The 11,971-nt window shown below is 65.8% G+C and overlaps 3 protein-coding genes across 3 annotated transcripts in view; 2 read left to right on the top strand and 1 right to left on the bottom strand.

Annotated features, from left to right (window-relative positions):
* Nucleotides 1–2,324, top strand: part of MNEG_2725 (magnesium-protoporphyrin IX monomethylester (oxidative) cyclase) — a gene marked incomplete at both ends in the record, with an annotated part of 3,343 nt that extends 1,019 nt beyond the window's left edge. The window contains 7 exons of the mRNA XM_014048801.1: nucleotides 75–210; nucleotides 408–658; nucleotides 890–982; nucleotides 1,070–1,242; nucleotides 1,402–1,565; nucleotides 1,769–1,891; nucleotides 2,154–2,324. Of these exons, the coding sequence (XP_013904255.1) occupies nucleotides 75–210; nucleotides 408–658; nucleotides 890–982; nucleotides 1,070–1,242; nucleotides 1,402–1,565; nucleotides 1,769–1,891; nucleotides 2,154–2,324 (1,111 nt within the window). The remainder of the gene's footprint in view (nucleotides 1–74; nucleotides 211–407; nucleotides 659–889; nucleotides 983–1,069; nucleotides 1,243–1,401; nucleotides 1,566–1,768; nucleotides 1,892–2,153) is intronic.
* A 2,591-nt stretch (nucleotides 2,325–4,915) lies between these two features.
* Nucleotides 4,916–9,883, top strand: MNEG_2724 (hypothetical protein; the record flags this gene model as incomplete). The annotated part of the gene is made up of 6 exons (XM_014048800.1): nucleotides 4,916–4,969; nucleotides 5,221–5,340; nucleotides 5,575–5,783; nucleotides 6,368–6,815; nucleotides 7,079–7,780; nucleotides 7,991–9,883. 6 exons carry the CDS (start codon nucleotides 4,916–4,918, stop codon nucleotides 9,881–9,883), a joined length of 3,426 nt encoding a protein of 1,141 aa, XP_013904254.1.
* A 964-nt stretch (nucleotides 9,884–10,847) lies between these two features.
* Nucleotides 10,848–11,971, bottom strand: part of MNEG_2723 (hypothetical protein) — a gene marked incomplete at both ends in the record, with an annotated part of 7,041 nt that continues 5,917 nt past the window's right edge. Inside the window, 2 exons of the mRNA XM_014048799.1 lie at nucleotides 10,848–10,992; nucleotides 11,247–11,313. Coding sequence (XP_013904253.1) covers nucleotides 10,848–10,992; nucleotides 11,247–11,313 — 212 coding nt within the window. The remainder of the gene's footprint in view (nucleotides 10,993–11,246; nucleotides 11,314–11,971) is intronic.

Genomic DNA, 11,971 nt, shown 5'->3' with positions numbered 1-11,971 from the left:
CCCCTCTCCGGCGCCCTCAACCCCCCTCTCACCCTCGCACCCGCCCCTGCGCCGGCCCCTCCCCCTCACCCCAGCGACTTTGATGAGATGGAGCAGATCTTCAGCCAGCAGATCAACCCCAACCTCAACATGGCCGAGCTGGACGCTATGCTGGCTGAGTTCAGGAACGACTACAACCAGCGCCACTTCGTCCGCAACGAGACCTTCAAGGTGTGCGATTGCCCGCACCGATTGACGCAGCGCTGCAGCGTCACCCGTCGTGTGATAGAGAGCAGAGGCGGCACAGGAGAGCAGTGACAACAGTAGTGGTGGCAGCAGCAGTTGAAGCGGCAGCAGCAGCAGCTGTGGCAGCAGCAGTACCTGAGCCCGCTCGATCACGCCGCGCCCCGCCCCCTCACCCTCGCCAGGCCGCTGCCGAGAACATCACCGGCCCCACCCGCAAGATCTTCATCGAGTTCCTGGAGCGCTCCTGCACCGCCGAGTTCTCGGGCTTCCTGCTCTACAAGGAGCTGGGGCGCCGCCTCAAGGACTGCAACCCCTGCGTCGCGGAGATCTTCATGCTGCTGTCGCGCGACGAGGCGCGCCACGCGGGCTTCCTCAACAAGGCCCTGTCTGACTTCAACCTCGCGCTGGACCTGGGCTTCCTGACCAAGAACAGGTGTGTGTGTGTGTGTGTGTGTCTGTGTGTGTCTGTGTGTGTGTGTTTGCTGGCGGGTATCTGTGTACGCGTCTAAAAGTGGGGGATTGTGGTTGTGTGTGGGGTGTGGGTGGTGTGTGGGAAGTGGGGTTGTACGGTGCAAGAGCCTTGACACAGGGACTCAAGACGACGGCCGGCGGCGGCAGACAAAGGGTTGAGGGCGGCAGCTGAGGGCACCCTGCGGTCCCGCAGGCGCGGCGGCAGCGACAGCAGCAGCGGCGGCTGGCCGCGGCTGGCAGGGGTACACGGCAGCTGGGCGGCGAGGGGCCTGGGCCTGTGCCGTCGGTGTGGCTGGCCTGGAGGCTGTGACTGCACGTTGTCTGTGGCAGTGGCGCAGCAACCCCCTTGTCCTGCCCCTCACCTTCACCCCAGGAAGTACACGTTCTTCAAGCCCAAGTTCATCATCTACGCCACCTACCTGTCCGAGAAGATCGGCTACTGGCGCTACATCTGCATCTACCGCCACCTGCAGCGCAACCCCGACAGCCAGATCTACCCCCTCTTCGAGTACTTTGAGAACTGGTGCCAGGACGAGAACCGCCACGGTGCGCGAGGCTTGTGGCTGGGCTGGCTCAGGCACTCCAGAGGGCGTTGTTCACTCAAACAACAGCTTCCCTCGCACCTGCCCGGCCATCTGTCGACCATCTATTGACCATCCGTTCTATCCAAGCTGAACCCTGTCGTCCCGCCCTGCCGCCCCGCAGGTGACTTCCTGGCTGCCGTGCTCAAGGCCAAGCCCGACCTGCTGGAGGGCACTGTGGCCAAGCTGTGGAGCCGCTTCTTCTGCCTGAGCGTGTACATCACCATGTACCTCAACGACAACCAGCGCTCCGCCTTCTACGAGTCCATCGGCATGAACACCAAGCTGGTGGGCGATGGGGCGGGTCGGGGCCCGGGCCGGGGAGGGACGAGGCCGCGCGCGCACTATGCGAGTGGGATGAAGTTGGGGGAGCTGAGGGAGTGTAGGGTGTGACTGCCTCCTGCCCCCGTCCTGACAACATGAGACCACCCCCTTGACTCACTCAAGCGTACGCACTCTGCTCACACGACCTCATCTCGTCATCCCCGCAGTTCAACCAGCACGTGATCATCGAGACCAACAAGAGCACCGAGCGCCTCTTCCCCGCCGTGCCCGACGTGGAGAGCCCCGAGTTCTTCATGCGCATGGACCGCCTCGTGGAGTACAACTCCAAGGTGCGCTCGCACCAGCGAGCCTGTGCGGGAAACGGCTGGCGCTTTAGGGCGGCGGCTACTCCACGGCTGGTCTCTTGCCTGTTGTGGTGACGCCGCCTTGTCGCCTTCCCAGACAACCGCCCAAGCCTCTGCTGCTTGACCTGAACTCTCGCACGCACACGCTTACACACACACACACACATACACACCTACATACACACATGTGCACACACACACACACACCTACATACACTCACACACACGCAACCCCACACCACCGCAGCTCGTCGCCCTCGGCAAGAGCGACCTGCCCGCGCCGCTGCAGTCCCTCGCTCGCCTGCCCATCATCGAGCGCATGGTGGCCGAGATCTTCCAGATCTTCATCATGAAGCCCAAGGACTGCGGCAGCGTCGACATGCTGCCCGCGGCCGAGCAGGCGCAGGTCATGTACTGAGCGGCGGCACTGCAGGGGCGTCGACGCCATGGCGTCTGGGTCGAGCGAGGCGGGGGGCCCGGCGAAGTTCAGGGGCTCATGCGCTGCAGCCGCCGCCGTTTTGCTGCTTGACGGAGGCTGCGGGCGTAAGACGCGTGTTGCGTGGCCCGGCGCCCTCCTCTGAGCCCGTGGCGGCGGCTGCGGCCGGCCTTTCGTACTCGATGGGTCCGCGGGAGGGTTTTGGGTTGCGGGTGGCAGGTGGGGTGTGGGGAGAGCGTGTAGAGCGAGTGGTCAAGGGGCGCCCGCGTGCTCACCCAAAGGCAGGCACCTGGTGAAGCGCGATTTGTGCGCAGGCCCGCACGTGCCAGCTTTCGGGCGCGTGCGGCGCTCCCAAATCCGTCGTGCATTCTGGTGTTGCAGGCCTTCTCCTTGTTGCTGGCCGCAGCCCTGGTGTGCAGTCGATGTCTCTGGCCCGCCGGCGGTGCCAGCGCGCCCCCTGTGCAGCCGCGCACTTGAGCGCGGCGCCAGGGGGCGCGCACGCGCTTTGTGCGCGCACTCATCAGCGCGGCGCGCGGCCCCTTGGCGCCGGCCGCCGGCGCGGCCCGTTTGATACTGGTTGTTGGAGGCCGGGTTTCGGCGTTTGTCTATCTGACTCCTGGCCCTTCCAAGCATCGGACCCTCTCTCGATTGCTGCAACAAGCGTTTCAAGCTGAGGGTGCACCCCTTTTGTGCTGGGTGAGAGTGTAGGGATTCACATATGCACGGCAGCGGCACGTCTGGTGTGTAACGCGCCACGCTATTCCTCTTCGCTACTCCTTCTGTCCAGTGGTGGCCAATGTGCCTGATTACATGACTGGACGCACAAGGGGCCTGAAAGATCAGGCTCCAACCGAAAATGCAACACCATATCCAGCGTGTGGGCTCTTGACTAGCAGGGGCCAATACGCCTGACATGACGCGATGCAAAAGGCTCCCGAGAGACCAGCTGCCAGTGTGAACACACCACGCCATGACCATGAGCTGCAGCTCTATCCAGTGGGGAAAAGAGAAAACATCCATGACACGACGCAAAATGGGTCTGAAAAATCAGCTGCCAACTTGAACATGGAGGTCCTTTCGGCCAAACCAACCCGTGGCTGGCCGGAGGCCCCTTGTCTTCCCTGACAGAACCCCTGGATGGCTGTGATGAATTTATGGCCCTCTGAAACCCCACGGATACGCTGTAGCAGCTGCTCCTGCCAAGAAGGAGGAGCTCGTGCGGCCCTTGCGCAGCCAAGCGCAGCACGCACCTGCGGGCGCGCGCACACGTACACGCGCACGCACGCACGCACACACGCATGCGCGCACGCGCGCACACACACACACACACACACACACACACACACACACACACACACACACACACACACACACACACACATGCACGCACGCACGCACACATACTGTCTCAATCTCTCCCATTGTATCTTGTTTATTTTCTTATCAGCAGCACTTTTTGAGTTCAGCAGATGTCACCTGCGTCTTGTCCTGATGTATTTTGTGCAGCGCTCCGTCACGACCCTGCACCACAGCTGCTGCAGGGGGACGCGGATGCAGCGTCTGTCCTTGCTGCCGCTGGTGGGCCCGGCCGCGTACATCTGCGCCCACAGACAGACATGAGCAGCGACGCCCGAGTGCCTGGGTGGAGGCTGTGTGTGGCCAGCACGCGCTGCAGGCCTGGATGGTGAAATGCTGCAGAGAAGAGAGGAAATGCGTGACGGCTTGCACACTTTGCATAGTATGGTTGGTGTGGTCACAACCGCCAGCACTCCACCTGTGTGATGCTGCACAACCTGCCCCAGAGCACCAACCCCACAAGCAGCAGCAATTGCAGCGACAAAGTAACGAGCAGGCCGCAGCAGTTGCAACAAGTTTCAGGCATCACTTGAGGCTTGGGATATGGAACAAATGGGGTTGCGGTGGCGTGGCTGATGGCACACCAGGCCGCAAGATCACGGGCGGATATGGAGGCTGGCGCAATTGCACATTGGCGCCGCTTCGTGTTGAGGTAATCACGCCTACAGATGGGACCCGGTTGAGTGGCGATGATGCTTTTGAGATGGTCGAGCATCAGGACGGCCCTGGTCAACTGCATGTGCGGCGCCGCAGCGATGAAGAGTGGGTGAGTAAGCTGTGAGTTGGTCTGTCGTAGCCCAAGAGCATTTTGGCAGTATCAATATATACTTCCGTGCATTTTGGCGGAAATGGCCAGCGTCAAAACTTCAAAACGGAAACAGGTTTGACCAGGTCCGCTAAGTTGAGTTTCTCCGCACACTTTGATCGTTCTTGTACCTTGGTATAAGGTTGTGATTGTGATGATCGGAGCACTCTAATCCCCGTATATACAGCACACGACTCCCTTCGCTTCTAACCTGCCCGAACAGCATGCAGCCTTCACACGGCCCCTGCGACTTTTGCATATCCTAGCAATATATACTGGCAGCTTCAAAGACTTCGTCCTGCGCAGAACGCCGCAAGGTGCAAGCTGCGCCAGCGGAGCGCCTGGTGCGCCAAGCGGCCTTGCCTGCGACGCCGCACTGCGGCGCCCATCTGCTGTCGCGTGCGCGACAGCAATGGGCAGGAAGGGCAAGAATGGCAAGGGCCCCAACATCGGATCCCAGGCAGTGGTGAGCGCTTGCGTTGCCAGCACAGTCCTGTGTGCGTGCTTATATGTGCAGTCGGCGCGCTGGCGCCTGCACACCTTGCAGCCGTTGCTTCAAGCAACGGAAGTTCGACGCCTCGCTCATGCAGACGCCCCATCTTCCCGTGCAATGAACGCCCACAGAACACTATCGCATGCACATGCACAAGCTGAAGAACACACACACACACATACACACACGTCACCCTCATGCCCCTCTCCACGCACCTGCGCCAGGCCAAGCCCCTGCCTGCCGGCCAAGCGGCGCTGGCTGAGATCGCCCGGGCCAAGGCAACCGCGGCGAAGGCGGCCCCTCCAGCGAGCGCCGACAACAAGGCATCATCAGATGCGAAGCGGGTGCGCGCCCCGAGGCTCTAAGCACCTCAGTCGATGCGCATGATTGTTGTTCATGCCTGTGAAAGCGCCGCGCGGGCCTGCTCGCTGCACATCGCCTTTGTGAGACACGCGGCTCGCAACCGCGTGCGCCCCTCGGTGCCAAGCGGGCCCCCAACGTGCCCTGCCGCCACCCCGCTCGATCCGACCACGGCACGCCCCTCACCCGCCCCCCTCCCCAAACCCTGAAACGCCCAGCAGGTGGTGCACGCGGCCGTTGCGCCCCGGGGCGGGCTGGTGAACCCCGGCAAGGCTTACCTATGCTGGGTGAATTCGGCGCTGCACGCTGTGCTGTCGTGCAAGCAGCTGACGGCGCTGCTCTCGGCCCCCACCAAGCCCGACGCCCAGCAGCCCCTGCTGGCGGTGCTGCACGAGCTGCGGCGGGTGCACCACCGCATACTCGTCAGGTGCGGGCGCGGCGGCCGCGTCGATTAGGGGCTGAGGGCGCACCCATGCGGCACTGGCACAGCCAGGGGCGCATGTGCGAATTCGTGGCTTGAAGCCAGCCGGCAGGATGGCTTTGCAGGGCGCAGTGGCCGTTCGGCGCTGGTTTCCGAGCGCCTGTGCACCGAGTTCTGCCCGCGGCCCCTGCCTGCCTGCACTGGTTGGATGCATTGCACGGACCCTCAAACCAACCAGCCCGCTGCCTCCGTCCCCAAGCTAGCTTTCAACTTCCAACCAACCCCACACACGCACACAAGCACGCACAGACGCACGCACACACGCACGCACGCACGCATGCGCGCACGCACGCACGCACGCACAAAACGCGCGCACACACACACACACACACACACACACACGCACAAACACAAACACAAACAAAACAAAACAACAACAAACAAACAAACAAACAAACAAACAAACAAACAAACAAACAAACAAACAAACAAACAAACAAACAAACAAACAAACAAACAAACAAACAAACAAACAAACAAACAAGCATCCCCCTGCCCGCCTCGCCCCGCCCCGTCCCGTCCCTGCGCAGCCGGGAGCAAGGGGACGCGGCGCCGCTGCTGCGCGCCATCTACGAGCTCCGCGAGACGATCAGTATTAACACCGACGACTTTGAGCCGGGAAATATGGGGAGTCCGACGAGGTTTGTTTCGGCGCTTGTCTACGTGCTCCGCGAGACCGTCGGCGACGCCGCTGTCGCCGCGCTGCTGCGCGTCCGCGCGCGCGGCGACGCGCGCTGCGATGCCGCGGGCTGCTCTGTCATGGAGCCGGTGCGGGGCTGCGAGGGGGCGGCGTTTGAGGGCGTGGACGTCGACATTTCCACAGAGTCGAGCCTGATGGAGTCGCTGGTGGTGGGCGTCCCTGTTAATTTCAACTGCCAGCGCAAGCGCGCGGGCGGCTGCCCGTGCCAGGGCTGCAAGGACAACGTGTTTGGGCAGGCGAAGGCGGCGGCTGCGGCGGGCGTCTGCGGGCACCGCTCGGTGGGTTGCTGGGCCGGGCTGCGATCTGTGAATGGGGTTTCGCAGATCAGGGCGGCGGGCCTTGCATGATGGCGATCCGCGCTCATGCGGACGGGTGCCCGCATGCGGCCCCGAGCGCGTCGTGCGCGTCGCGGCCAACAGCGGTTTCTGCCGTTGTCGCCCCACTTGGGCCAAGCTCGGCATCTATCACCATTCTAAAGCCTCGAACCTCACCCTATCTCTTGCCACCCCTTCCCTTCCCTTTGCCCCCAAACCGTGCGCAGCGCGGACGCCTGGCCCTCACCTATGCTGGCCCCATCCTGGTTGTCAAATATACTGGGCACCCGTGGGACAACGGGGTGATGCCGGAGGAGCACATGCGTATCGTAAGTGAGGACTTCATCCCTCACACAATCGACGTTGCCCCTGCGATGCCGCACGCGCCCGCTGGCCACAGCCACCGGTACTTCCTGCGTGCCGTGACGTTTGCGTGCGGCCCGCATTTCAAGCCGCTGGTCGCGGAGGGGCGTCTGGGCGGCGGCGCAGGCGACCCGTTGGCGCAGTGGACGCTGTGCGACGATGCCTACGTCGGGGTGTGGGGCGATGGGTCTTACCGCGGCATGCTGACTGTCGCCCGCGAGGCGCGGGATGGCCAGGATGGCAAGACGCTGATGAGACCGGTGATGCTAGTCTTCGAGGCGGCCAGCGGGAAGGGCGCCCCCGCGCCCGCCGCGGCGCCGCCCGTGGTGGCGGCGGCGGTGATGGCGGCGCCGCCGGCGCCAGTGCCCGGCCCGGCCCGGCCGGCGCGGTGCCTGGCCACGCCGCCGGTGTTGGTCGAGGTCATGGCGGCGGCGGCGCGGCCCAGATCGGCGGTGGTGTCGGCGGCGGTTGAGGAGGCTGAGATGGCGGCGGCCCTGCGGCTGTCGCTGGCGGAGGCGGCGGCGGCCAAGGTGGCTGGTGACGCCCGCGAGGCGGCAGCTTCCGAGGTGGGCGGGTCTGATTTGTACCGCGGTCATCCGGCGGGGCTGTTACATCTGCTTGCTTGCAGCCGGAGATAGTTGCCGCTTGCGTGCACACTGTACACGGGTTGACCTGGATTCACCTGAATTGCTCGCACTTGCCGGCAGTCTGGCAATTCCGCTCCACAAGCCCACCATAACCTGGACCTCCCCTACCAACAACACTCCCCACCGCAGGCCGCTATCGAGCTGGCAGCCAGCGCGCAGCGGGTGGCCGCAGTGGAGGACGCCGCGCGCCGCGCCCGCGAGGCCGCGGCCGCGTCCCAGCGCCAGGCGACGGCGCTCGCCTCCAAACTGGCGAAGGAGCGTGAGCAGGCGACCGCCCGCGAGGGCGCGCTGGCCGCGAAGTGCGCCGCCGCGAGGGCAGAGTTGGCTGAGGAGAAGCGGCAGCGCCAGACCCTGGCCGGCAAGGCAGCTGGCGAGGCGAGGGCGCTGTCGGCGGCACATGCCAACCTGCAGCGATCAGAGGCGGCGAAGCGCGCGGCGCTGCAGCAGGCGCAGGCGTCCGCATCGGAGGCCGGCGAGCTGCGCGGCCGCGTCGCCGACGCCGAGGCGCGCGGCGCAGCCCTCGCGGCCGCCGGCGAGCGCACGGCGAAGACCGCCGCGCAGCAGCTGGCGGCCGCGCGCGGCGAGCGCCAGGAGGCGGAGCGCCGCGCGGCGGCGGCGGAGAAGGGTGCCGCCGGCGCCCACGCGCGGCTGGCTGAGGCGCGGCGCGAGGCCGAGGCAAAGAGCGCGGCGCTGGCCCACGCGTGGCGCGAGGCCGAGGCAAAGGGCGCGGCGCTTGAGGACGCGCGGCGCGAGACCGCGGTTGCGCGCGAGCAGCTGGCCGCGGGCCAGGAGGAGGCTGCCAAGCAGAAGCGACGCTTCGCCGAGGCATCACGGGCGCAGATCGCCGCGGCGGTCGACGTGCAACGCGAGCGCGACGGGCTGCTGGAGAAGCTGGCAGAAGCTGAGGCGAAGGCAGCGGCGCAGGGCGCCGCAGCCGATATCAGCTTGTCAGCCCTCCAAGCAAGCCTGACCGCTACCCAGGGGCAGCTGGCCGGCTGCAAGGCGGCCCGCGAGGCGGCGGAGCAGGCGGCAAGCGCCGTGCGGGCCGAGGCGGCCGCGGCCGAGGCGCGGGCGGCGGCGGGCGAGGCCATGCGGCATGAGCACGACCGGCTGCGTGAGGAGTTGGCACAGGCTAAGTCTGAGGCCGCCGCGCAGGGGGCCGCAGCCGAGGTCAGCATGCTGGCTCTTCAAGCAAGCCTGGCCGCCGTTCAGGCGCAGCTGGCAGGCTGCGAGGCAGCGCGCAAGGCTGCGGAGAGGGCGGCGGGTGCCGCGCGGGCCGAGGCGGCCGCGGCCGATGCGCGGGCGGCGGCCGCCGAGGAGCGGGCCGCCGCCAGCGCAGCGGACGCGCGGCGCCAGCGCGCCGCGGTCGACGCGGCCAACGCCAAGGCGGCGGCGGCCCAGCAGTCGACCATGGCGGCGCTTGTCACTGCAGCCGTGCTCGGAAGGCGCTTCCGCAGGGCCATGAACAACATCGTGCGCGCCACGCGCGCCGGGAACGCCGGCCACCGCGCGGCGCTCGCGGCGGCGCGCTCGGAGGCAGAGCAAGCAAGGGCGGAGGCGGCCGCAGCCAAGTCTGCAGTGGTCGCGGCCGCGCTGCCGTCCTCATGGCCGGAGGGGCGCCGCCTCGAGCGCGCCTGCAGCTCTGGCGGCCGCCGGCTGGCCCGCAGCAGCACGAGCAGCAGCGGCGGCGGCGGCGCGGTGGGCACGCCTGGTGGGGCTGACCGCCGCCGCTCGCGCTCCCTGCTCGACGGCAGCGGCAGTAGCAGCGGCAGGAGCAGCGGCCGGAGCAGCGACAGCGGTTCGGGCGGCGGCCTGGGGGCTGGCCCCCTGCCGGCATGCGGCGCCTCGGCCGGTGCCGACGCCCAGCCGCCGCAGCCGCCGCAGCCGCCGCAGCAGGGGGCGGCCGGGCCGAGCGGGCCGGACCAGTCCAAGGGCTGCAGGGGCGGCGGCGTCTGCGGGGCTTTCTTGAAAGCGGCCATCCACTGCTACGGCGGCAGGAAGGCGCGGGCGGCCACTGCCTGAGCAGCCGCGTGATCCATCCAAATCGCAGCCACAACTCACCAACTTGACACTGGGCGTAGGCGCGCCGCAGAGGCGCGCCCCCGGCCCTGCAGGGTTTTGGGCGCTGGGGTTGGGAAACGCAAACGACTCTGAACCCCCCGGCGGCAACCCGTTCCAAAGAAAAGGCACTCGTGCTTTTCTCATCGACTCTGGTCTCGCCTCCCGACCGACATCCCGCTTGGAGGGACGTGTTGCATCCATCACCATGGCGCGGGGCAGGCTGCCCCGGGCCAACACGTGCTGCACTCTCAACACAAGACATGGTCTCGCTGCATTGAGATGGGTGGCCTCTCTTCTAATCACCGGCAGGGTGGACAGTGACGCTGGGAATGGTATTACGCACCCCCGCCGGCGACTTGGGCTGTTGCGGTAAGGTTGCAGGCGACTCTTATCTGCGGTTCGTTCAGGGTAGCTCCTTCGTTTGCATGCGGGCGCGGCCGGGGACCAACTCATGCTGGTTTTGTAGCCAGGTCTTACACTCCAACTTTCCGGGGCGTAGACTGCACCCTGCTGTGGCTTTTGAGGCCTTTCGTTCATCAAAGCTTCGCATTCGTGTGCGGGGCGTGTGATTGCAACACTTCATATCACTTTTCTAGCTTGCGTGCGCCTTCATCCCGCCTGTTTGCTGCTGTGGGGTCAAGATCTGTAATAGCCCGTCCTTTCAAATCAGTGTCAGGGGGCATGAGAGATAAGTCACCGTCAAGGTTTTGCAGATGGCAATTACACATTGATGGGGTGTGAGGTGCCAGCAAGCAACAGCTTTTGGGACGCTTTAAGGACGCCCACACGCATGACGAACAGCCAGTTGCACGTGGCTGATGGGGGCATGGAGGCGACAGGTGGAGCGCATGCCTGCATCAAGGGCGCGACGTGGCAGCCCATCCCACTAGCATATACGTCTCAACACGAGCGCGCGCCCGCCCTGTCACCACCGCTGCGCGTCCCGCCGCAGCCGCACTGCCGCCATGGCCATGTTGGCCCTCGCGCGCCCTAGCAGCCCCGCCGCTGCGGCCGCGGGTGCGCCCGTCTCAAGCACCAGCACCGCCACCAGCACCGCGCCGCGGTCGCGCCTGAGGGGGCGGCGGCGTCAGGGTGTGTCAGCGCGCGTGTGCCGCCAGGAGTGTGGGAAAGAGCACTGCCATCAAGGGGCCTCCTGCGCGTCAACCCTGACACCTGCTGCTGCTTCTTACCGCCTTACAGGCCCGCCCCACTGTGCACGTCCCAAACTTTCCTCCAGCGCTACAGGAGCAGCACAAGGTGTGCGCAACCCTCCACCTGCAGTATGTAAGGTCGGAGCAAGGCATTTGAGCAAGGCAGCTCGTACGTCTGCCGCAGGCGGTACCACGCAAGGTGGTCACGCGGTGACGCCTCGATGGCCTCGTGGTACGCATCTGCGGCGGGTGACAGAACAGCGGGTGACACAATAGCAGGAGACACAGTGGCCGGTGACACAGCCACCGGTGACACAGCAGAGGATGGCACAGCAAATGTCATGCAAAATCACTCAGCGGCGGTAGGACGCGCGCAACCAAGAGCCCTGCTGACCCACCTTCAAACCCTCTCTCTGCCAGAGACGTTTGAAGTGCAGGAGATTGGCGGCTGCATCGCGCCGTCGAACAATGGCACCCCTCACTGCAATCCCTGTCACGCCCGTAAAAGGTCCCACCCAGTACTGCGCTTCAGCTGCTCAACAGCTCACAAACAAAGCCTCCGTCTGCATCATCTGCACCAGCCTTGACTAATGACTCGTACAGCAGGGCAACAGGGCCATGAGTCAGGATCAGCAAGCGCGGGGTCCGCGGGTAGCCGCCTCATTACTAAGCCCGTGCGTCAGGCGCTGGCAGCAGGCTGGGCGCGCCCGCGCCCGGCTCCGGCCCCGCCCCGGGCCGCGTGAACGCGAGCATGAGCGCGATGTGCAGCAAAAACACGTAGCCAATCAGGAGCAGCGTCTGCGGCTTCAGCACGCCCCGCGCGCTACCGCCGCCCGCGCCCTGCGCGCCGCCCGGCCGCGCAGCGCGCGGCGCGCGCGGCGGGCGCGCCGAGACCGGC

The sequence above is a fragment of the Monoraphidium neglectum genome, assembly GCF_000611645.1.
Source record: "Monoraphidium neglectum strain SAG 48.87 unplaced genomic scaffold scaffold00318, whole genome shotgun sequence".
In the NCBI taxonomy this organism is placed as follows: Eukaryota; Viridiplantae; Chlorophyta; class Chlorophyceae; order Sphaeropleales; family Selenastraceae; genus Monoraphidium; species Monoraphidium neglectum.
This window is presented reverse-complemented; position numbering and strand designations above follow the sequence as displayed.